Below are 23,336 nucleotides of genomic sequence, written 5' to 3'. Positions count from 1 at the left end.
CTGTGGGAACATGATAGTCAAAATCTCATCTTATCCACGTGGACACAGGACCAAGAAGCTTCGCAGAACTGAGTGTCATCTGCAAGATGGGGCCATTACCTCCGTTCCGGGGTTCTTGGGAAGTGAAAGGAGAAAGAACATCCTGTCCCAAGGTGGTGGCTTTTCCATCAAAGAGGAGAGGACATGATTGTGTGGGGTTTTGGTGGTGGTTCTTTGATCCTGGTGGCCAAGGGCAGCTGCGTAGACTACTCGCCTGGCCTCCGATTTCTCTTAGCCTCCAAGGTCAGGTGGCATCTCCCCCGCCCCTGTGTTTACTGCCTGGGTCCGCTCAGTTGCTTGGGGGCCCTGTTGTTGCCAAACAGTGACGGTGCCATCAGATGGGAGCCTTCCGCAGACCAGAGGTGGTAACAGACTCGGCTCTCTCTTCTCTCCCCAGGCTCAGCTGCACAAGAGGCCAGAGGCCGACAGTCCCAGTGAGGCCCCAGGCTGGGCCCCCCAGCCCAAGACCCCCAAGTCCCCCTTCCAGCTGGGCAGTCGCGTGCTGCCCTCCAGCATGGAGAAGGACGACAGGTGAGGGGTCTTGGGGATGAGGTCTCCACCCTGGACTCAGGATGCAATTATGGGGGGTGCTTATCTGGGTCTTAGAGCTGGATGCAAAGGGGAGTTGCAGCTGTGTGTTTCCCTCTAGCAGCAGAACTTTGTTCACGTGAACTCTTGGCAGTCTGAAATCTAAAAACACGCTGGGGTGGGGGGGAAGAAGACCAGGAATCAGGCCAGCTGGCCTTACTCTTCCCCTACCCCCCTCCATGTCCCACATGGAAATCCAGGGCTGTGTTGTGGGACTACTGACCTAGTCTAGCCGAGCTGCTTGGCCTGGGGGCGGGGTGGGGGGTGTTACTCTGCCTCTCTGGGCCTCAGTCTCCTTATCTGCAAAATGGGTTGACTCATCATTCTAACCTTCCACGGTGGTCATGAGGACAAAAGGAGAAAGTGTGTGCAGAGCCCTTTGCATTGGCACTGGCTTGCAGACGTGCTCGAGAAAGGACAGTGGGATTCTGGGGCACCCGGGGGGCTCAGTCAGTTGAGCGTCCGATTCTTGATTTCGGCCCAAGTCATGATCTCAGGGTCTTGAGATCGAGCCATGCATCGGGCTTTTCTTACCGCAAGTTAACACATAAAAGTGAGGGATTATTCACACTAAGTTGTAATGTTGTAAGTGCTGCGACAGAGCGGGGTTTGGCAAGCTGTAGCCCATGGGCCAAGTTCCGCCCACTGTCTGTTTGTGTAAATCTTTATTGGCACCCAGCCACACCCATTCCTCTCCATATAGGGCTGCTCCCGTTAGGGCTGTGGGGTTGACTAGTTGTAGCAGGCACCCCAGGACCCACAGAGTCAAAAAACTACTTCCTCTCTGGCTCTTTATCTGATCCCGGTGATAGAGGAAGGACTCATAACCCAGACTTGAGGAAGGAAAGTGCAGAAAAAGGCTTCCAAGGGGCGCCTGGGTGGCTCAGTTGGTTAAGCGACTGCCTTCGGCTCAGGTCATGATCCTGGAGTCCCGGGATCGAGTCCCACATCGGGCTCCCTGCTCAGCAGGGAGTCTGCTTCTCCCTCTGACCCTCCTCCCTCTCATGCTCTCTGTATCTCATTCTCTCTCTCAAATAAATAAATAAAATCTTTAAAAAAAAAAAAAAAAAAAGGCTTCCAAGAGGAGTTGCCTGAGCTGAGTCACGATAGACAAAAAGATGGCAGCGTGAGGGGTTCCCCAGGCCTAAGTCACAGCACGTGCAAAGGCCCGGAGGCCTGACATCACAGGGGGTCTGTAGGCAGTGCCTATTACCAGAGCACAGAGCGGGCTGTGGGAAGCAACAGGACAAGAGGTTAAGAGAAACAAGGCCATAGTTGAGATGGTGCCTCTCGTGCTCTGGAGATACCAGAATTGCAGGGTGGCTCTGGAGTCAGCTGAGCACTCCAGTGTTTCTCCGGGGCTGGAGGAGCCCCCAGACCAGGGTCTCAGAGGAACCTCTCTGGAGGCCTGGTCTGGTGCCTCTGCCATCGGGTGAGGCTTGCTTGGGGCACCCCAGAGTCCTGTCTGCCCAGGGGACCTCTCCTTCCTTGCACACCCCCCATCCCACCCCAGCTGGGTCAGCAAGTTCCCTGAGCCCTCTAGGGGTTGGGGTCAGGAACTTTCTCTGAGATCAACATAGGTTGGATCTTGTGAGTACTTGTGTATGATTATAAAGTAGTATATGCTCCAGTCCCATCCATGTCGATGCACATGGTGGGTATTCATCCTTTCTGATGGCTGAGTACTATTCCATTGTATATATGGACCACATCTTCTTTATCCATTCATCTGTTGAAGAACATCTCAGCTCTGTCCACAATTTGGCTATTGCGGACACTGCTGCTATGAACATTGGGGTGCATGTGGCCCTTCTTTTCACTACATCTGTATCTTCAGGGTAAATACCCAGTAGTGCAATTGCTGGGTCATAGGGTAGCTCTATTTTTTATTTTTTTGAAGAACCTCCACACTGTTTTCCAAAGTGTCTGTACCAACTTGCATTCCCACCAACAGTGTAAGAGGGTTCCCCTTTCTCCACAACCTCTCCAACCTTTGTTGTTTCTTGCCTTGTCAATTTTTGCCATTCTAACTGGAGATTATGCTGTGAAATAAGTCAAACAGAGAAAGTCAATTATCATATGGTTTCACTTATTTGTGGAACAAAAGGAATAGCATGGAGGACATTAGGAGAAGGAAGGGAAAAATGAAGGGGGAGAAATTGGAGGGGGAGACGAACCATGAGAGACTATGGACTCTGAGAAACAAACTGAAGGTTTTAGAGGGGAGGGGCTGGGGGAATGGGTTAGCCCGATGATGGGTATTAAGGAGGGCACGTATTACATGGAGCACTGGGTATTATATGCAAACAATGAATCATGGATCACTACATCAAAAACTAATGATGTACTGTATGGTGATAACATAATAAAATAAAATTTAAAAAAATAAAGTAATCTATGCTCACCATAGAAATTTTGGAAAATATAGGGGCGCCTGGGTGGCTCAGTCGTTAAGCATCTGCCTTCGGCTCAGGTCATGATCCCAGAATCCTGGGATCGAGTCCCACATCGGGTTCCCTGCTCTGTGGGAAGCCTACTTCTCCCTCTCCCACTCCCCCTGCTTGTGTTCCCTCTCTCGCTGTGTCTCTCTCTGTCAAATAAATAAATAAAATCTTAAAAAAAAAAAGAAATTTTGGAAAATATAAAAAGAATATAAAGTAGAAAACAAAATCACCCATGATCCCCCCCCCCAAAGACCACCAGTGTGAGGTCAGGCCATCTCTCCTTCCATTTTAATTTAAAATGTACTTGAGATCACAACGTACATGTAGCTTCTTTCCCTGTTACATGTTTCATGTGGGCCATTTTCCCAAGGCCGTTACACATGCTTCGTAAAAACGATCTTTTTCTTGAAAAGAGTTGCAAAGAGTCACGACTTTATGGCTTTTGTTAAGACGGTATGTTCTCACTACAAGCACTTCTGAGAACACAGCAAAGTCCGTGAAGAAAGTGAAAACTAAAATATTCGGGAGTGTCATGATTGAGATGGTGGCTGCTCGAATATATTCACTTTGAGAAGATTCACTGACCTGCACGCTTATGGTTTGAGTAGTTTTCTGCATGTGTGTTCTTCACTTTAAAAAAGTTAAAACAAACCTTACCTCCCCCAAACGGTCATGTGTTACTGTTTGGTAAACACAAGGCATCTATCTGTGTCTCACGGACATCGTGTTAGTCAAGTGTTCTCCAAAGAAACAGAAACAATAGGATGTGTGTATACACAGACACACACAGAGCAGAGGGAGGAAGGGAGGGAGAGACAGAGAGAGAGGAAGAGGGAGAGAGAGTTAGAGAGAGATTGAGATTGAGACTGATTTTAAGGAACTGGCTCCCCCAATCGTGGGTACCAGCAAGTGCAAAATCTGCAGGGCAGGCTGGTAGGCTAGACACTCAGGGAAGAACCAATATTGTAGTTTGAGTCCCCAAAGCAGTCTGTTACCAGAATTCCCTCTTCTTCTGGGGAGGTCAGTCTTTTTCTATTAAGGTCTTCAACTGGGATTGGATAAGCCCCCCCATAATAAGGAGGGTAATCTGCTTTACTGAAAGCCGACTGATTTAAATACTGATTTTGTCTTTAAAAATGCCTTCACAGAACCATCTAGAACAATGTTCAACCAAATATCTAGGTACCGTGGCCTAGCCGAGTTGACACATACAATTAACCATCATAGGCATTTACCTGGGTAGAGAGCTAGCAGGATGGAGGCATGCCTGGGGTGATGGATGGACGGAGATAATTCATGTGTCAGCGTGACTTCACAGCTGCAGATTATTTCATAGAATGGGCGTACCGTGATTTATTTATGATTCCTTGTTGTTGGGCGCTTTGTTTAATTCCTGTTTCTTGCTCATCGATCACATTAACATGGCATCTTTACCACCTTCGAGTGCCCGGCTCAGCATCACCTGGGCACTGAGGATGCGGGGTCGGGTACCTCACAGCCCTGCCTGTAAGGAGCCCTCAGGCTGGCTCGCACTTGATTCTCACTGGCTTTGTGGTTTCAGGTCAGAAGAGCCCTCTCCCCAGTGGTTAAAGGAGCTAAAATCCAAGAAGAGGCAAAGCCTGTATGAGAACCAAGCTTGAGCAGGTATGAAGTGGGGATGCAGTGAGGAACCTGGACCGGGAGACAAAGGGTCAGAGACTCGAGGTGTTGTATCCTAGGAGAGAGAAGGGAAAATGGGTGCGGGTGTTCTGGGTTCCAATAAAGAGGGTAGTGCTGATCTCTTTCCTCTTAGGGGAAAAAAACCCAGGTGGGCAGCCTGGTCGAGGAGCCAGATAACCTAGGCTCTGGGCTCACGCACTTCTCACTGCATCTCAAAACCCTTTTATAAAGTGGAAAGGCAGGACATCAGGGGTTAGCTTAATCCGAAATGTCTCCGATTTTTACATTCATATACAACCTGTATGATTAAAATTTAATTTGAAAAAAAAAAAAGGATATTAAAAAAGTCAAATGATTAGATATGCCCTGGTGTGGGTCCCAAATGACTTCATATCTCAGGGGAACTTCAGGTTCCCCATCTGTAAAATGGGGTAACAGCGCCCATGTCACTGAGGGGTCCCCGGGGCTCACTGAGGAGGCACTAAAGTGCTGGCGGTCAGTCCTAGGTGTAGGAGCATACGGCTCATACCCCCTGAAAGCTGGCTCTGATGTGAGCAGCCCAGGAGACCCGCCAGCCCCTTCCCCGGAAACCTCAGATGCAGAAAACACTGACCACAAAGCGTTTTCCTGACCTGCTTAGTGGCAAAACCTGACCTGTGTGGATGTCTGTACTTTACGCTGCGGGTATATTATGGGGTGTTTCATAATATATATGTGTGCACATATGCATGTGTATCTGTGTATATAATAACCCCCCCCCAAATTCTAAATCCCCAGGTAATCTGTGCTCAAGGGTTTTGGATAAGGAATGGGATCCTGTGTTGATTTTTGTGTGTAGTGCTCTACATGTGGTATCTCTCTGAACCTTCCAGCCATCCATTTGAGGAAACAGGCTGGAACCCTCACCTGACCCTAAATTTCATGTGGGTTCTACTGCACCTGGCCACCTGCCACCTTCCTCACCCCACTCCAAAAAAAAAAAAAAAAAGTCACCTTTCCCAGCCTGTGGCCTGTGGGGATGGGGGGATGGCCGTCTCGAAGAATACCAGACAAGGTTTAAAGGCTTGATGGCCAAGACACCTAGGGTCCCATGTTCCTCTTGCTGACGCCAGGACTGTCCGTTCCTTTCCAGACAAGGGTCACTGCCACATCTAACGAACAGAAGCCTTAACTGTCAGAACCCGAAGATGAGGCCACACTGATGCCATTCCTTCCTGCACAAGGCTCCCTCCCTGGGCCCTTCCAGTGGGGTGGAGAACACGGCCCCGTGCCTCCTGCCTCTCCACAGGCTCCCCTGCCCCGCCGCCGATCGGGGCGCGAAGACCCGCCCTCCTCAAGCCCTTGCACGTCTCCGCAGACAACACTTGAGGCTGAGGACGAAGCCAGGCTGCCCAGAATTGTCCATGCTGGTGGTTTTGTGTTTTATGTGAACACTGTGCATTTCTACCCACCGTAGACGTCACTCCGGGACCGTCAGTCTGAGGCTGGACCATCTCCCCGGGTTCTGGAAAACACCTGTATTGTGAGAGCACCTCTCCCCTCGCCACCCCCGCCAACCCCCACCAGGGCAGGTCCTTTCAAAAGCCTGTTTCCAAGGAAGAAGAGACTCCATTTCCTGCTGTGACTGTGGCCCAAGGCAGGGTCACGGGGTTGGGTTGTGATTGCTTTATGGGCCAGTTCCACCTCCTTCCCTCTCCCAAGAATCAGCAGCTCCAATTTTTTAAACATACCCACCCTCTCGTTTCAAGTGTATTTATCGTCACAATGGGGCCGTGCGCATAGATGACCTGCTCATTATACATCACTTCGGTTTGCTTTAGAACGCGTTAAAGCAATAATTCAGCCAGCTTTCTTTGAAATTTGATATGTATACGTTTTTTACGTTCAAGAGCAGAAGGAAAGATGTGTGAATAATTGGCTTGAAGTATCCGATCGTCTCAGGTTATCTTACCCCATCCATGTTTTTAAAAGAAAATTCCAGTTGTCACCTTTGTATATATATTTTCCTGGTTTCTTTTCATTTGAGCTCTGATTTCTGTGGAGTGACCATTGTCCCTTGGCCTCAAGGGTTCATCAAAGGCAACCCGATGGCACTGCCTTTCGCACCCAAACATCAGACCCGCCCTGAGAATCTTCTTCTCCAGTCTTTTTTGAACAGCGCCCAAGATGGAAGCATCATTCCAAATTGGAACAAATGCATGAATGGGAGGGAGGGGGTTCTTCTGTTTCCTCTCACCTCTTCCTTCTACCACTCCCCCGCCCCACCCCCTGCCAACTCTACCTGACCAAGTGCTTCCTTTAGGTCCAAATGCAGGAAGGGAGGGGTCTTGCTGAAATCCTTCTCTGGACAGACGTGCTGGATGCCAGGTGACAACGTATAGGTTTTGCTTTGCCTCCTTTTTTTTTTTTCTTGCTAGCTCTAAGCTCATTCCCAGGAATCTCTAAGACCTCTGGGGGCCGTAGACTCTCTATATGGTCTTTCTTTTTGGAAATCCTCAACACCAGCCTCCTCCACGTCTGAAACCCAAGGCTCCAGCAAACATCCTGGATGTGCTTGACTGGCCACCTGCCATGCCTGGAGTTGCCATAAACTGTGTGCCAACCTTGCCTGGGAGATGCCCGCTGGTGAGAAAGACGCTTGGGGCAGTTCATAGGGTCCCCTGTGACTGCTGAGGGACCCCAGGGCTGAGTTTTCTAAGACTAGATAGGGAAGGGATGGGCCACATGCATGCCCACCCACTGACTTCCCAAGACATGAAAATCTTTCTTGATAAATCCATTATTTGCAAATGGTGTCAAAACATACCTTCCTTCTCCCTGGCCACATCTCCAGGAGTCTCCATGTGTCTCCCCCATCTCTTCTTCCTTTCACCCTTTGCCATCTCTTCCTTCTCTTGGGGGTGGGGGGGAGGGGTGGAGAGCAATCCTGTTTCTCCGGGTTCAGCACCATGGACAGGGACTGAAGCCCCGCCCCCTCCCCCAGTCTGACCTTTGGCTGACCTTTGGCTACCGTTGTCGACCCCGTCACCCACCCAGCCTTTTGCATCTGGAAGCCTCATGCATCTGTGTCCGGAGCTTTGGCCCTGCTTGATAACAGTTTGTGTTCTTTTCATTCCCTGAGGTAGTGGTCAGTCTGTTATCTGTGGCCCTTGGGTGGAAATTTGATGCCTCCAGGAACTGCTGCTTTGGGTGATTTTTCTTTCCTTTCCTTCTTTCTTTGTTTTAGATCAAGTTAATGTTCTGTTTTGTTTTGGTTTGAAGAAGGCTTCACGCCCAGCGTGGAGTCCAACGCAGGGCTTGAACTCATGACCCTGAGATCAAGACCTGAGCTAAGATCAAGAGTCAGACGCTTAACCAACTGAGCCGTCCAGGCGCCCCGAGATCCGGTTAATGTTTTAAAACAATTTTGATGCCGTGGCTCTCCAGGGCCATAGGTCCCCTTGGAAGACACTCCTCATGTTCTGACCAACTCTTCCTGGCTGCTCTCTGTCTTTCCTTCAGGTGGGAAGGGCCCCTTGGTACCATCTTGGACAGTAGGAATAGACCTGCTCTGTTCAGTGAGACTATAGATACCATGCAAAGCCCTCCAATTCTTAATTAGTTATGTTTCAGCCCGAGTATACCCAACAGGGAAGAAAAACACTTGAACATGAGATGAACCTGGAGATCTTTTGCCCAGCTTCCCACACCTTGATTGGAAACAAAAATCCATTTAATTCCTCGCTGATTAGGACATACAAAGTCCACCCCCCTTGAGACTGACGAGAGCAGCCTCACCTCTCCACTGCAGAGTGGACCCTCACAGTGGGTCAGGAACCACCCTCTCCATGCAGGCTCCCCTTGACCTCTGGATCCCACTATGCTCAGTGCAACCAAGTTAGAAGTGGCTGATGCCTGGAACTTTTGCAGATAGCTGGGCAAGCGTGTCGTTAGTTTTCCCCTCTTTCTAAGCCAAGTGGTTTGTATGCTGGTTTTCTGGCCCTAAGCGAGCGGTTTCTATGCTACTTTCTTGAGTTTGCCTGGAGCCGCCTTTGGAAATCCGTCTCTTTTTAAACTAACTTAATATGCCTTAATCGTTTGTATGCAATCAAGTCACCTGCCCTCATCCAATCACCTTCCTGGGGGCCTTTGGCTCTCCTTAAATGAGAGTCTTGCACAGAAAGCAAATCTCTCTATATGTACAATCTGTCTACGGACACACAAACACACACACCCTTTGCACATCAGCATTTTGACGGCTGGTGTTTTGATAAGTCTGTATCTAGATCCCCTTCTTCGTGGCCCTTGCCTGATGAAACAGAGGCCTTTGGCCTATGAAAACCCGTGGCGAGGCCTCAAGAATCAGTTTTATGGAGAATTCCTTGGTGCCACCAGAGAACTTCTGGTGAGGCTGAAGCCTCGCATTGTTTCATGGGGGGTTTGGAGTGACACAGACCTGACGGCCTCAGGTTATCTGGGATTCGGGAAAAGGACAATCAGATGGGAGCTCTTCCAGGGGGACAAGCCAAGTCCTATGCTCTCAGACAAATGTGTTTGCCTTTGTGCGTCCAAGGAAGTGAGGCCAACTCTAGGTATTGCTAAGGAGCGAGCATCGAAATAGACGCAGGCCTGAGGTCCCAGAGCTTAGACGCTATGCAAGGGAGTGGAGGAAACCCATGGCGTGTCCGCCCCCCCCCCAGAGGGGAGCTCAGCTGCTCGCACTCGGACCCGGTGGCCGGTTTGTCCACTTAACGCTTATGCATTTTCTCATCACAATGCCCCCAGATTGCCCCAGGAGCTAGGCATAATCATACAGCTGAAAATCCACAGGCGTGTGGTCAGATCACCTCCAAAGCTAAATGCTTTTTTAAAGGCGACTTGGGCTGGCATGGAAGACGGTGTTCCACGGAGAATGCTGTCGAGCCTGCCTCTCACTCTCGAGTTCTGTGTTTACCCCTCAATCCCTGTGGTACCCCTGCACCCCCCAGTCCCGTCCCTTCGTACAGGAAACCAGATTACTTAGCCTGTGTGTAAACTAGCATTTCAGGGTAAGCCCGAGGGATGTAGAGGCAGGAGAAAAGGTCTATCCAAGGGGAGACACCCTCGCCCCTAATTTACACCGTGACAAGTCACTAGAGTAAATGGGGAAGCCTCCTACAGCCTCAATTGTGCCTTTCTTCCTCCACCATGCGTTCAGACGAGGAAGCAAAACTCCCATGGCATTGTGATTCCAAGGGGGAAGAGGGACAATATTGACATGGAGGGAACCACTCGAAGCAGGCGGGACCCACTCCACATCTGGAAGGGGGTCCACCTTGGGCTACAGCCACCTAGGGAGCCGTGGATCTGGGCTCTGCCGAGAGGCTGCTGCGAGTCAACCCTGTTGGGGTTTTGGGCAAGCTGAGGTTCTGGAAATGCAGAGCCACGTGGAAAGCCAGTGGGTGCAAGTGTGCTGGGTCTTCGCCAGGCTCTCCCCTTTGGTTACCCCCCCCCACCCCTCTAGAATTTGCTTTCTTTTGTTGGGATTGGTTCCTGCAGGGAGGGGTGCAGAAATCTGTGTTCTGGAAAATCAGCCTGAGGTTCCTGGCAAATTAACCCTTAAAATCAATCAGCTTCTCCCCCTCCCTTAAATCTCCTTAAATAGTCACCCTCTAACCTGGTACCTGAACATCTCCCTTCATGATTCAGACTGGCCCTTTTTTTTGACAATCTCCAGTGGTATCACGTCAGCAAAAAAAAAAAAAACAACAAAAAACCAAACAAACAAACAAAAATCATGCTGTTGTCTAAAGAACAATTTGAGCTTTTTTACTGGTCTCATTCCAAATAGCCTTATAGATCCTGTAAATAGGGGGCTCGCAAAAGTAATATATTGTGTTACGGAAGATATTTTGTACTGTGTTGTTTCCTAAATCATACCAATATCCTAGAAGTGATGCACTTCCCAGATGATTCTGATCCTCAAAACACTTTGTAAGAAGGGGCGGAGAGCGGAAATACATACAAATACACTATATATTTTCTAGCGTTTCTTCTGAGTCCCTTCCTGAGAGAAAATTTGAGTCACAGTAGAAAAGAAACTCGAGTCCCATGTGTAGGAAAGTTACACCTGCTGCCTGCTGGCGTTCTTGCAATTGCCTTATGAATTCACAAGCTCTAAGGGGTTCTGAACAGAAGGTGGACAACAGGCACTTTATCCAATCCCAGAAAGAATCTAATCGCATGACTGAGCATTCATCTAGAAAAACCTATATTTTTAACCTTAAAACAAATGGGGCTTCCCGGACCTCACAGAGTATTGGGTATCTACAAGTGCTTTTATATTTTGTAACTGTAAAGAGGTTTCATACGCACAGAAGAACAGTTGGGAATCTGGTCAACTGCCATTAGACAGGATGACCTTTGCATGTACAAAGATGTTGCATTCAGACCATGAAAATAGCAAATAAAGCTTCAATGCAAGTTGCACTGAAGAACTCGGTGTGTCAGTGTGTGGATGAATGGGCTCTCCCATGCATGCACGCCCGTCACCAGCTGAGTCGGTCTGTTGTCTGTGCTGAGCTGGGGGCCGCGCGGCAGGAAGGGGGGGAGCTGGGGTCCTGGGAGAGGGGGACCCGTGGAGACAAAGCAGGATTTCCATTCAGCGTGGGCTGGAATCCTCATTCTGCCTCCTCCCGGCTGTGGGATATCGCTGAGCATCGGAACTCCAAATTGGGGGTTGGTGAGAGAGACCTTAGTGGGCAAGAGTTGAAGGAAAGAAAACAGGGCATGTGAAGGTGCTGGGCACACAGTAGTTCCTCGGGATCCTAAAGGATCTGATGGGAGGAAGTCACACCATCTCTTTCTTCCCCCTTAGATCCCTAGCAGGTGACGGCTGCATCCCAATTTAAGGGGTTGAATCCAACTCTGTGTTCCGTGGTCCCCAGCAGGAGGTAGTCCCTGGGTTTGAACTGCCAATAATGGGCAGGATCCTCAGTGAATGGAAGCAAGGAAGTAGCAGCCCGAGCCAAGCGCTTCGTTCCGTGATCTCTCCGTGGTTGTCCCATTTATGACTGTTGCTGACCTCTAGTAGTTCACCCAAGGTCACACAGGTCCACCTGCTTCCAGAGGCCAGCTGCCACCCACAGTGTCCCACCACCATCTCCAGGGGTGCGGGGGGACTGAGTTTTAGGCTGAGTGGAGGATTTTAGCCAAAAATCACAACAAAACCAAACCCTGATCCGTAACAATTCACTCCTTGGCCCTCTCTTCATTTTAGTCTTCCAATAATCATTAATCATACTTAGAAAGTGCACGGGCCTAGGTTTTTGATTTGGATTTGCTTTTTAATTTCTGTTTGTCTGCGTTTGTTTGTTTTTTGGGGTCGCAAATTAGGTGACTATCATGATCACCTTTATTTCTGTTGAAGCTAAGATCTGGGCCCTGTGGCAAGCCAACCCCTCCTCCTCTCTGCTGTGTGACTTTGGGTAAATGACTTCACCTCTCTGAACTGTTTCTGAGCCATCTATAAAATGGGGATGGCAATTCCTTCCCTCAAGAGGGCTGGGGGAGGATTAAACGATGTTCATGAAGCTGGTGCAGTGCCTTGCACACAGTTGGTCTTCAATAAATGGGAGCTGTCCATTGGGTATGCCTTCTACATGAAGAAAATAAACCTTTGTTGGGTCTGTTACAGCATCCCGTGGAAACCCAATTTGGGGGTTATATTTAGGGTGATCTGATTTAAAATTTAGGCCATGTGGCCCATGGGAAAATTGAGTGATTCTGGGGTCCCTCGTTTTAAGAGCTGGTGTCCTTCCAAGGATGTCCTTTGCCCAAACAGGAAGGTGATGGCTCCAGGAAGCCCCAGAAAGGGAGTTGGGGGGCACTGGAGAGCTTTACACCCCAATGCCCCCCGCCCGCCGGCGCTGTCAGACTTCCCACAAGCTGATGAGGTCCGTCTGTCCCCAGGACGCCATCAGGGGTCATGGTGCAGGGACATAGGCACTGGGGCCTCCTGAGCCCGCTATTGGAGTGAAATGGCCCGAACGGAATTGGGTGGACAGGGCGCTGCCTCAGCAGGCTGGGATGTGCTGGGCCGTCGAAAAGCGCCCATAAATAGGGCACCGCTAGCAAAGGCAGATTGTCTGCAGACGGTGCTGGCCCCTCTGTTCTTGCCGAGGCTACAGCAGCAGGTTCATTCTGGGACGGGCAGGGGCGGGGAGGCGAGGGCTGCCCTGGCAGGCCCAGGCCTTTGGGGATCTCCGTGGGGCGTGCACGGCTGGCCCCTGCACAAACCGGGGATTCACTTAAGGGTTGGAGCCAAGAGGGAGGACCCAATCCAGCCACCAAGCCCAACTGGTGTCCGAGGGAGGCAGCCAGGGTTGAGCCCCTGGGCACGTGCTTAAGGAAGGGAGCCTCCAAAGACTGAGCGCAGGGGAGGAAGGGGAGTGAGCAAATCTGGGGGTTGCCAAGGATCCTGGGAGTCCTCCATGAGCTGGACCAGGCCGTTTGTCCTGCGGAGGCTGGGCATAAGCAGGACAGGCAGCCTGCAGGCTGTGCTTCACTCGGCCTGTGTCCAGAGCACACGGGCCACGCAGCTGTGCCCGCCAGAGTGGGGGTGCAGATGTGTGCGCCTTTGGACCGCTGTGGGTGTCTGAAAGGGGCATATGTGAGAGATGGGGGGGCTGTCGTGTTCGGTGGGTGTGATGGGACTGTGTGATCACAGCAGTGTGTGCATGTGCATGCGTGTGTGTGTGTGTGTGTGTGTGTGTGTGTATGTAAGTGTGTGTGTGTGCTGATAAACTGGAGAACAGTCCTGTGCATCTGTGTGTCATGGGGATCATGAGAATCCTCCCATGACTACCTCGTCATGACTGCCACGGGGCCAGTGTTGTGTGTCACGGTCCCCACAGGGATGAAGGGGGACTGTCTCTCTCTGTCTGTGTCTCTTTAAGTGGCGGGTACACAGTAAGTGCTTCATAAATGCATGTGGAATGAATAACCGAATGTATGGAAACTGGGCTGCAGCAGGTGTCCCAGGACCCAGTCCCCCGCATCATGCGTTCTCTAGATGTCTATCTGTCCATCTCCCACCAGTCTGTGGTCTCCTGTTCGGCCCGGTCACCCAGCACCAGGCCAGGCACTGAGCAGATGCTCATGGAACCTTTGGTGGACAGAGGAAAGAATGAACAAAAGATTGGCCCAGAGCGTGGAGGTGGGAGAGATCCCTGTAGAGGGACCCCGCTGAAGCCCACCCTCTGGCCAAGGTCCAGGGGTGGTACGTCTACACAGAACTTGAAGAACCCTGTTTCGGAGGTGGGGGGGGAAGCAGTTGGGTGTAGGGGAAGGGCATGCACTTTGGAGCCAGGCCCAATCCTGACGGCTCCCTCACTGTGTGCCTTCTGGAAGTGGCTTCACCTCACTGGGCCTCAGGGTTTCCCTCTATAGAACAGGGATCCTGAGCCCACTGACTGTCCTAGTCCTTGTGGCCCACGATGGGTGCTCGGTGGATGTTTGTTGAATGACTGAATGACTGAATGCAGTGAGTGATGGCCACATCCCATAGGCAGCCCGGCTCTGGAGCTCATCCTTGACTTCAATCACATCAACCCCTAGTGTGGCCTGGGGGGCGGGGGGGGCTGGTGACTCACTCATTTTCCTTTGGTTGGAGCCAGAGGTGTTCCTGGGGAGATGGCAGAACAGCACGGAGCGCCGGAGCAGGCTGCAACTGGCAAGAGCCATGGAGGCCTTGGGGGCACCTACAAGGTACAGGGCAGGGAGGGGTTCCAGGGTCTGTGGGCCTGGGGCTGCTCTCGGGCCTCGGGGTCAGCTTCCCTGCCAGGCAGAAAGGAGCAGCGGCCCTTCCAGCCATCGGGGGCCAGGGAGACACCTCGCTCACCACGATCGTGCTGCATCTTCTCTCTTCTGTGTCCTCATCTGCAGAAGGGAACTGGTTGTACAAATGCAACCTGACTCAGTGGGGCACAGAGGCCTGGCGGGGGCGGGGGTCTCAGGAGACATGGTGCTGACTCTCCTGCCTGACCTCAGTCCAGTTCCCCAGATTCTCTGGGCCTCAATAGCCCCATCTGGAAAATGGGAGCAATGCTCTCTGTCTCAGCCCCCAGAGCTGGTGCCAAGGAGAATTCCAACGCCTGGAATTTATTGGCTCTTCGCTCTCTGAGCTATCCCTGGGGGCTTTAATCTGAGACGGGGTCCAAGAAGCAGGGGCCTGCCTGGCCCTGGGCCTGATTGGTGGGAGCACACAGCTGGTCTAGGGACTTCTAGAGGCCTTTGCAAAGCCCCAGAGACAGATGCCCACCATGAAGGTGGGTGCCTCTGCTGGGCCTTCCTGGCTCCTCTGGCATCTGTGGGCCATGCCCTGTCCACCAGGACGGGGGAGAAAAGAGCCAGCCCACTTCTTGAATCCTGGTGCCTCTACCTAATTTGCTGTGCAGCCCAGGACAAATGACTTACCCTTTCTGAGCCTTCTATAAAATGACCAGAACAGATGTACCCCAGGGACCTTCTCCAAAGACAGTTTGTGCTTCTAGGTGGATAAGAGAGGCGAAGCCTTCCTCCTCCTTTGCAGCCTCTTTCTCTCTGGGCGTGGGACAGGTGAAGGGCAACCCAGAGGTTGCCAACGGGTGTTTTCCTTTGTCAGGCACAGGGAAATTTTGCATTCAGGGAAATACAGCTTTCTGGCCTCTCTTGAAAAGTTTAAAATGGGGCCCACATTCCCTCCTGGCCATAAGCGGCTTCATTTCCTTCCCTAGGTCACTTCACTCTCTTAGATTGGGGCCTGCCAGATAACTGGTTGCAATCCGTGGTTTAATTGGAGGTTCTGGGGGGCGTTCCCCTCCATGGCCACGAGGGGGCAGCGCAAGCCTGTGGCCGATGCTGGCTCGAGGCGCGTCCAAGGCAGAGGAGATGGAGCCCAGGGGATGGTACCTCCCTGCCCTGCCCCAAGGGAGACTGTGCAGGCCAGGGTCTGGGGCTGGAAGGGGGAGCCCGACCCCCATGGGATGCTCAGGATGCTGCTCTTTCAGGTGATCGTGTATGAAATGGAGAACTTCCAGGGCAAGCGGTGCGAGCTCTCGGCTGAGTGCCCCAGCCTGACAGAGAGCCTGCTGGAGAAGGTGGGCTCCATCCAGGTGGAGTCTGGGCCGTGAGTACCTGGACCCCCCAGCCCCCTCCTCACAGGCCCGAGCCTCCTGGGCGTCAGGAGGTCCGGGTTCCAGTTCTAGATCTGCTGTGGGGCTGTTAAGTGACTCCCTCCCCGTCTCTGGCCTCAGTTTTCCCATCTGTCTAATGGGGTTAACGGTGGCATGCACTTCAGAGTTTTTGTGAAAATGAATGGAAAGATGCACATAAATAATAACAACGTAATAATAAGGAGGAGGAGGGAGAGGAATTTGTCTTTGGATTACCTACTATGTGCCAGACATTGAAAGGACGTTCCTGGGCACCTACACAGAGGCTGCGCATAAAACATTCTTCATAACGTTTCCCAGGATGATTTTTCTGGCTCAGAGTCTCAGCTTCCAGTATGTTCTAGGAGCTGCTTGAATACCTGGACCAGGGGTCCGCGGTAGGGTTGGAGGGAGGGTTCAATGTCAAAGGTCAGCAGCTTGGGGGCCCTTCCCTCGCTAGACGTGGGTCCCTCCCTCAGCAGCAGCCGTGGTGGACCCAGGCTGGCTTCCTCCTACAGGTGGCTGGCGTTCGAGCGCAGAGCCTTCCGTGGGGAGCAGTTTGTCCTGGAGAAGGGGGACTACCCTCGCTGGGACGCCTGGTCCAACAGCCACCACAGTGACAGCCTCCTGTCCCTCCGGCCTCTGCACATCGTAAGTACAGCTCCTGCCTGCTTCGGGGAGCTCCTAGAAGCTGGTCGGCCAAGCTCCCCACACAAGCTCAGCGGAGGGCGGGGCTGGTACAGACCTGGCTTTGGGAAGGGCCCTCTTCACCTCTGACCTAGAAGATTGCGTGGGACGAGAGGAAGTTGGCTATCGAATGGTCCCGGGGCTGGGGATCGGGACACCAGGATTCACATCTTGAATTTGCCACATGGCCTTGACACTTCCCTGCGTAACCCTATTACAAATCAGGAGCCTCGTGGCCCAGCCTCGGATCAGGACTGTGCTCAAAGCAACACGTTCAGAAAGGAGCTTCAGAAAGTAAATGGTTCCTCACTTGCCTTTCCCAAACACCCGGAAGGGACTCGATCCACAGTATCACATTTAAATGTCGCTCTGCTCCCTCACCTGCTTCCCCCACACTCGGTGGCCTCTCCAGGCCTCTCTCCTTGTCACAGTAACATTTACCTGCTTGGATGACAGCGAGAGGAAAGCTAGGAAGACCACGTCTGAACCTGGTTTAGTAAACAGGGAATCCTCCTATGTTACTGATTTTTATCTCCTTCCGGCCTCTCTGTGCCTCAGTTTCCCTATCTGCTAAACGATGGAGTTTCACAAGAGCCGAAAGGCCCCCTCTGGGTTTCATGGCTCCCTGGCTCTGAGATTCCTAAGGAGAATGGCTCTGGAGGAACCACCCTAGTCCCCAACCCCTCCTGCAGGCCTCTCGGGAATCCTCAGGCATTGGGCTTGGGGCTCTGTGGTCACTGGACTCTCTCCCGCACCTAACGACCCCTGCTCTGAGTGTGGGAGCAGCCGGCTCACCCCGTGACCCCGCCCCCAGGATGGCCCAGATCACAAGCTGCACCTGTTCGAGAACCCAGCCTTCAGCGGCCGCAAGATGGAGATAGTGGATGACGACGTGCCCAGCCTCTGGGCTCATGGCTTCCAGGACCGCGTGGCGAGCATCCGGGCCATCAACGGGACGTAAGGGACCCATTCCCCACTCTTGCCCCTGCCCCATACTCTGGCTCCAAAGAGAATCTCTGTTCACTGTGTTTCCTACACAGCAGCCGCTCCCTGCTCTTCTAGGTCCTTTCCATAATCCTGGTCCTTCTTACCAGGGTAAGAAGTGACATAGTGGTTCTTTAGGTATGACCTGAATAGCACATAGGAGAGTACATAGTACATCACCTCCTTCCTTCTAGGCTTAATACCTCTGTTAATGCAATCTTAAGATCACCTTCCCTTTGTCAGTGACTACATCTCACCCTATGTGCTTGAGATCTGGGGTTGAGCCTTGAAAGGTGCCACTTTCCCTGATGATAATTTATTTAACAACTTTTTACTGAGCATTTCTATGTGCAGAGTATGGGGACAACAAGAATTACACAGCCTCTGCCGTCAAGAATGTCAGTCTGCTAGGGAGGCAAGTAGACAGGTATCCACAATCCACTGTGATCAGGATTATGATGGGGGACACACTGGGGCTCTGGGAGTCCCCATCATGCACTTGATTCAGCCCAGGGGAGTCAGCAAGGGCTTTCCTGGAGGAGGAGACACATAAATTGAGATGTAAAGAATATGAATGAAAGGGGAGTTGGACACGATAAGACGAGGAAGAGTGTTCCAGGCAGAAGGAACAGCATGTGTAAGGGCTCAGAGACACTCCGCTTCAAGGAAAGTAGAGTCAGAGAGGTTGGAGTACGGGGTGTGAAGAAGGAACGTTGAGGGATGAGGCTGGAGATGTTTCGCGAAGGACTTGTGAGCAGGGGAGGGAATTTGAATTCATGCGGAGGGCACTGGGGAGCCAGGGAGGAATTTAGGCAGGCAGAGAGCATGGTCAGATGCTGGCTTTAAAAGGATTGGTCTGGCTGGAGGCAGGAAGCTGACCATCCTCACCCTGACCTTGGTACCTGGCAGGTGGGTCGGCTATGAGTTCCCCGGCTATCGCGGGCGCCAGTACGTGTTCGAGCGGGGCGAATACCGCCACTGGAACGAGTGGGACGCTAACCAGCCGCAGCTGCAATCTGTGCGCCGCATCCGGGACCAGAAGTGGCACAAGCGGGGCTGCTTCCTCAGCAGCTGAAGGGCACCCAGGCCCCAGTGGCCCAGGCCCGCCCTGGGGGGGCAGCAGAGGCAAGAAGAGGAGGCTCCAGGGCCAGGGTGATGGTCTGCCTGTCCCCCCTTCCCCGGAATCTGCTCAATAAAGCCTGGGGCCGGTCCCCCACCTGCCATGTTCCTCTGCGTTCACTTCTTGAGGGGGCTGGGGCTTTAGGGCTCTGAGAACCACCAAGGGGGGCTGTGAGCTGGGTTCCTACCCTAAGCTCTAGTTGTTTTAAGCAGAATCACATGCACATCTTGCACTGATTTTGTGTTTGTTTTCCTGTCTGTGTTTCCATCTGTCAGTCTGTCCATCCATCTATCCAGCTATCTGTCTATCCTTCCACCCACCCATCTTTCTATCCATCCTTCCATCCATTCATCCATCAGTTCTTTCCATCCATTCTCCCATTGATCCATCTAGTCTCTCTCCCATCCATCCATCCATCCATGTCCATCCATCCATCCATCCATCCTCCCATTGATCCATCCATTCTATCTCTCTCCCATCCATCCATCCATCCATCCATCCATCTATCCATCATGTCCCCCTCCATCTCTCTGTCAGTGTCTATTTTCATTAATTTTTTCAGCAAATGCCAGGCCCTGTCCAAGGCCTGAGGACACAGCAGGGAACAAAACAAAGTCCTGCTCTCATGGAGTTCACATTCTAGGAGAGAGGCAGGAGACAAACAAGTAGATTCTGAGTCCACTAATTGTGCTATGGGCAAGAAAGTGCAATATTACGATGGCAGGTGATGGGGGGTGCTGGTCAGAGAACTCTGCTCTGAGGAGGTGACATTTGAGTTGAGACCTGAATGAACCATGAGAACATTCCAGCCAGAGGAATAGTGGGTGTGAAGGTCCCAAGCAGGAGCGTGGCTGGGTGATGGAGACTTGGCAAGGAAAGCAGTCGGTCTGGAAAGGAGTAAGCGGTAGAATGGGGGAGTGGTCAGAGGAGGCGTGGGGTCAAGGTAGTTAGGGCTCCACAGACTCTCGTCTGAAGGAGGTGGGAGCCATGGAGCGTCTGAGTGAGGTGAGACATGACTTAACAGGATTGTTCTGGCTGTGGAACAGAGTGTAGACCACGGGGCTATGGGGGAGGCAGGGGGACAAGCCGGGAGGCCACTAGCTGAGCCATGATGGTATGATCTCCCGGACTCTCTCTTTTCCTTGCATCGGTAGCTCTGTCCACCTCCCAGAGGTCTTCTGCAGCCTTGGCTGGGGGACCGAGACCCCATCCCACCTCCCACCGCTGACCGTGACAGCTCTGAGCCTCTGTTCCTTCATCTGGTTGAAGTGGTTGCCACGGCAGTGCAGGCCATAAACGGGGGTCTCCTCTGGCCCCCAGTGGGAAGAAGAGGGAGTGTCCCCTCTGCCAGTCAGGTGACAGCTGGCTTCCTGCAGTCCCGGGGACCTGCCCTCAGCCTTCCCACCTCCATGAGCCAGTCCTGCATGTTTCCCTGACTGGGTCCCCCTGTTGTGCCCAGAGCCGGTCCCAGCCACCTGCAGCCTGCCCCTGCAGCTGATGCAGCTGGCGTGTGGGAGGCCTGAGGGGGCCTCAGGAAAGCATTGAAAAGAATGCAGCAATTGTCAGTTACTTCAGCCTGTATATTTAAAAAATATGCAAGCACAGCCGAGCAATCACCTTGAATTATTTTTACTTTGGTGTGTAGGGGAGAGCTGGGTGGGGCGTCAGGCTCGGGGTGGAAGGTGAGGGGCCCCCAGCAAGGCGGACCAAAGGCTGGGTTGACTCCCACCCCCAGCAAGGATGGCAACACCCCACTCCTCCCACCTCCCCCTGCCCCCAAGATTCACCCCCTCGTCCCTCTTACAGACAGAGACCTTGTTTTGCTTTGTAAATCAGTCCTTACTCAAAGTGCTAGGGCTGTTTGGACATTGTCTGGGTCACTGAACCCTAAGATGACCTTGGAAGGCAGGCACCGTTACTCTCATCCTATTTCACAGATGAGGAGGCTGAGGCTCAGAGACGCAGCATCACCTTCCCGGGGCCGCACATACAAGAAGTGCTAGAGCTGCGGTTTGCTGTCTGTGTGCGGACGCTGGAACATTCGCTCCTAAGCCCCGCACACGGTGACGTGTCCCTCAGGGGCAGGGACACACGGCAGAGAAGAAAATCAACAGTAGCAACAATAATAATAAAAGCCACCCGACTGCCCCCACAGCGTGCAGAGTACACCGCTGGGTGCTTTACGGTGTCATCTCTAATCTACTGACAGGCGGCGCAGATCCCCGTGTGCAGAGAGGGCAATGGAGGCCCCAGCCCTGAAGCAAACTGCCCGAGTACCAGAGCTTTAGAGGGTGGGGCTAGGACTCAAGTTCACTTCTGCCTCCAAAGCTCATCCCCCTCCCAACACCCGCCCGCTGGCTGTCCATGCTCTGCTTGGCCCGGGGTCTGCAGCTGGGCTGACTCTAGAGGTGGGGTGCCGCCGGACCCAGATCCAGGGGGATCCAGGAGGTCACTGATGTCCGAACGACTATCCAAAGCCTCAGACCCATACTAACCGTCTGGGTCAGGGAGGGCTTGCTCTCTGCAAGAACTCCAAGGCATTTTCCCATTCAATCCTCCTAATGGCCCGGGGAGCTCAGAGAGGGAGAGCTGACTGCTGGGGTCACACAGCCTGGGAGGGGCAGAGCTGATTTTGGACCCCAGGCCCATCTAACTCCAAAAGGCCACTCTTAGCTCCCACCTAGACTCAAATTCTAGCTTCTGCAGGGACAGAGCTTGAGAGAGTTAGTAAAGTAAGAGTATCTCTCGGGGACAGGCGGGTGAGGGCGAGGGTCAGGAAATCACTTTAGCTGTTTAATCGAGAGGCAGTGTAGTCTCCCAGTTAGAGGCAGAATGACTGAGTGGGGCTCTTGATCCATACCACTTGGGGTCCTTTCCAGGCTCTACCACTTACTGTGTGACTTCAGGCAAGTGGCCTAGCCTCTCTGTGCCTTGGTCATCCATAACTCAGGGCTAAACAACACTATCTATCTCATAGGTTGTTGTGAGTATTAACACGAATGTAATTTGCAGGAAGGGCTGAGAACAATGGGTAAAACAGAGGAACTGCTAGGTAAGTGCTCATCTTCCTCCTCATCATCAAAAAATGGTGACCCTGGAGATGGGCTCCATGGTTGTGTGGAGCAGGGGCTTCCCAATTACTCAGTAACGGGGGTTCGTCCTAAGGATGCCAGGGCTAACCAGGACATAAGGCAACTAGGCTGTATGGTGAGAATGCAAACAGCAGCAAGGCTTCACCAGGAAGAGGGGACCCGGGGGGCGAGCGGGCTCATGGAGGCAGGAGTCTCGGAGCCCAAGGACTCTTGGGAGCCGGGCAGCAGGCTCTGTGGGCACTCTCCTGGGACCCCAGCCTTGGAGATCCTCAGCGAATGCATCTCCCACTCCTCAGGCGGGAACTTTGCCAAGCATTCTTCCCCGTTTTGTAGAATCATGGGGCCCGTAGTGGTGTTGCCCGTGGAGTTGGCATCACTGATAAATTACCAGTGGGCCAGTCTGTATGTGTGGCGGTATTATGTTCAAGATGATTCTTCAGAGGCATGTGAGCATGTCAAATGCATGTTCCGTTCAATATTACCTTCCTATCCAAACCTGTCTATGATGAGTAGCACAAACACCTCAAATCCCTTTCTTACTTCATCTGGTATAATCGCTGTGTCTAAACCTTTCATATCGAAATACATATCACTACACATTTCATTTGATCATTCCTTTATATTATAGTCAGGGCATTTTACGATGCATTTATTTTGAAAGCGTATATGTAGGTGGATTAGAGGATCAATTTTATTCCAGGAAAGCAGAGGGGCCCTCACAGAATGATCGTCATGAGAAGGGAGTGTTCGTTCTGATAGAGTTGAGAACTTTTCCACTTGAGGGTCTCGAAGGTTCTTCCGGCTCTGGCTTCTGTATGTTTAAGGAGTGAACTGTGTTTGGGGACACCAAGGCCTATTGTCCCTGTAGCAAGGTGAGGCAGAGAGGAAGGTCAAGCCCTCTCTCTCCATGTATCGGTCAGGCTATGCTGGGTAACAAACAGCCCCCAAGTCTTGGTGGTTTAACAACAATGGTTTATTTCTCACCCCATGTCACATTTCTAATGCTGGTCTAATGCTGGTCTCCTTCACCCAGTCATTCATAGACCCAGGCTGGCAGAGGCTTCACCCTCTTGCAACGATGCATCTCAGCGAATGGAAGAGAAAGGGCTGGAAAGTCTGCAATAAAATGACCAGACTTCTGAGACATCTCAGAATCCACTGGCCAGAATGAATCACATGACCCCACGTCATTTCAAGAAGACCCAGTGGCAACCTGCTCATGCATACATACACCCTATTGGCTGCCTTCCCTTCCCTGCTGATTCTTCCTGGAGTCACTTCTCAAATAAACTACGTGCCCTTGAACCCTTGTCTTAGAGTCTGTTTCCGGTCACGCCCAAACTAAGACACCTTCACTCATCTCTGTATTTCTTATTCACTAATTAATTCAACCAGTCAGCAAATACCTTCTGAGCACCTACTGTGTGCTGGGTCTAGGCAGGCGCTGGGGCTACGGATGAGACCGAGCCCAGCTCTAATCGAGCTCATTGTCTAGAAGAGCAGATGGCTCAGGACACACCAAAAGCCAAGTGCGTTGAGGTCCCCCCCCCACTAGAGCCTTCAGTGGGCGCAT

General features: G+C 52.1%; 2 protein-coding genes across 8 annotated transcripts in view; both read left to right on the top strand.

Moving 5' to 3' along the window:
• KIAA1671 (KIAA1671 ortholog) overlaps positions 1–11,185 on the top strand; it is a 188,978-nt gene extending 177,793 nt beyond the window's left edge. For 5 of the 6 annotated variants that reach the window (XM_078060842.1, XM_036105200.2, XM_036105201.2 and 2 more), the window contains 3 exons: positions 437–570; positions 4,633–4,715; positions 5,863–11,185. In XM_078060842.1, the coding sequence (XP_077916968.1) occupies positions 437–570; positions 4,633–4,711 (213 nt within the window). In that variant the 3' untranslated portion in view covers positions 4,712–4,715; positions 5,863–11,185. The remainder of the gene's footprint in view (positions 1–436; positions 571–4,632; positions 4,716–5,862) is intronic. The other variant, XM_078060841.1, reaches the window with a different exon arrangement.
• A 3,016-nt stretch (positions 11,186–14,201) lies between these two features.
• Positions 14,202–18,778, top strand: CRYBB3 (crystallin beta B3). Of its 2 annotated transcripts, XM_036105204.2 has the most exons (5): positions 14,202–14,456; positions 15,737–15,855; positions 16,399–16,531; positions 17,382–17,524; positions 18,461–18,778. In XM_036105204.2, the coding sequence occupies exons 1-5, from the start codon at positions 14,382–14,384 to the stop codon at positions 18,624–18,626; spliced, it is 636 nt and encodes a 211-aa protein (XP_035961097.1). In that variant the 5' UTR covers positions 14,202–14,381; the 3' UTR covers positions 18,627–18,778. The 2 variants fall into 2 exon arrangements, with proteins under 2 accessions (XP_035961097.1, XP_035961096.1); XM_036105203.2 differs by lacking the exon at positions 14,202–14,456 and having other exon boundaries at positions 14,807–15,855.
• The last annotated feature ends 4,558 nt before the right edge of the window (positions 18,779–23,336 follow it).

The sequence above is a fragment of the Halichoerus grypus genome, chromosome 13, assembly GCF_964656455.1.
Source record: "Halichoerus grypus chromosome 13, mHalGry1.hap1.1, whole genome shotgun sequence".
NCBI classification, from domain to species: Eukaryota; Metazoa; Chordata; class Mammalia; order Carnivora; family Phocidae; genus Halichoerus; species Halichoerus grypus.
Note: the sequence above shows the minus strand (reverse complement) of the source record. Positions and strands in the feature narration are given on the sequence as shown.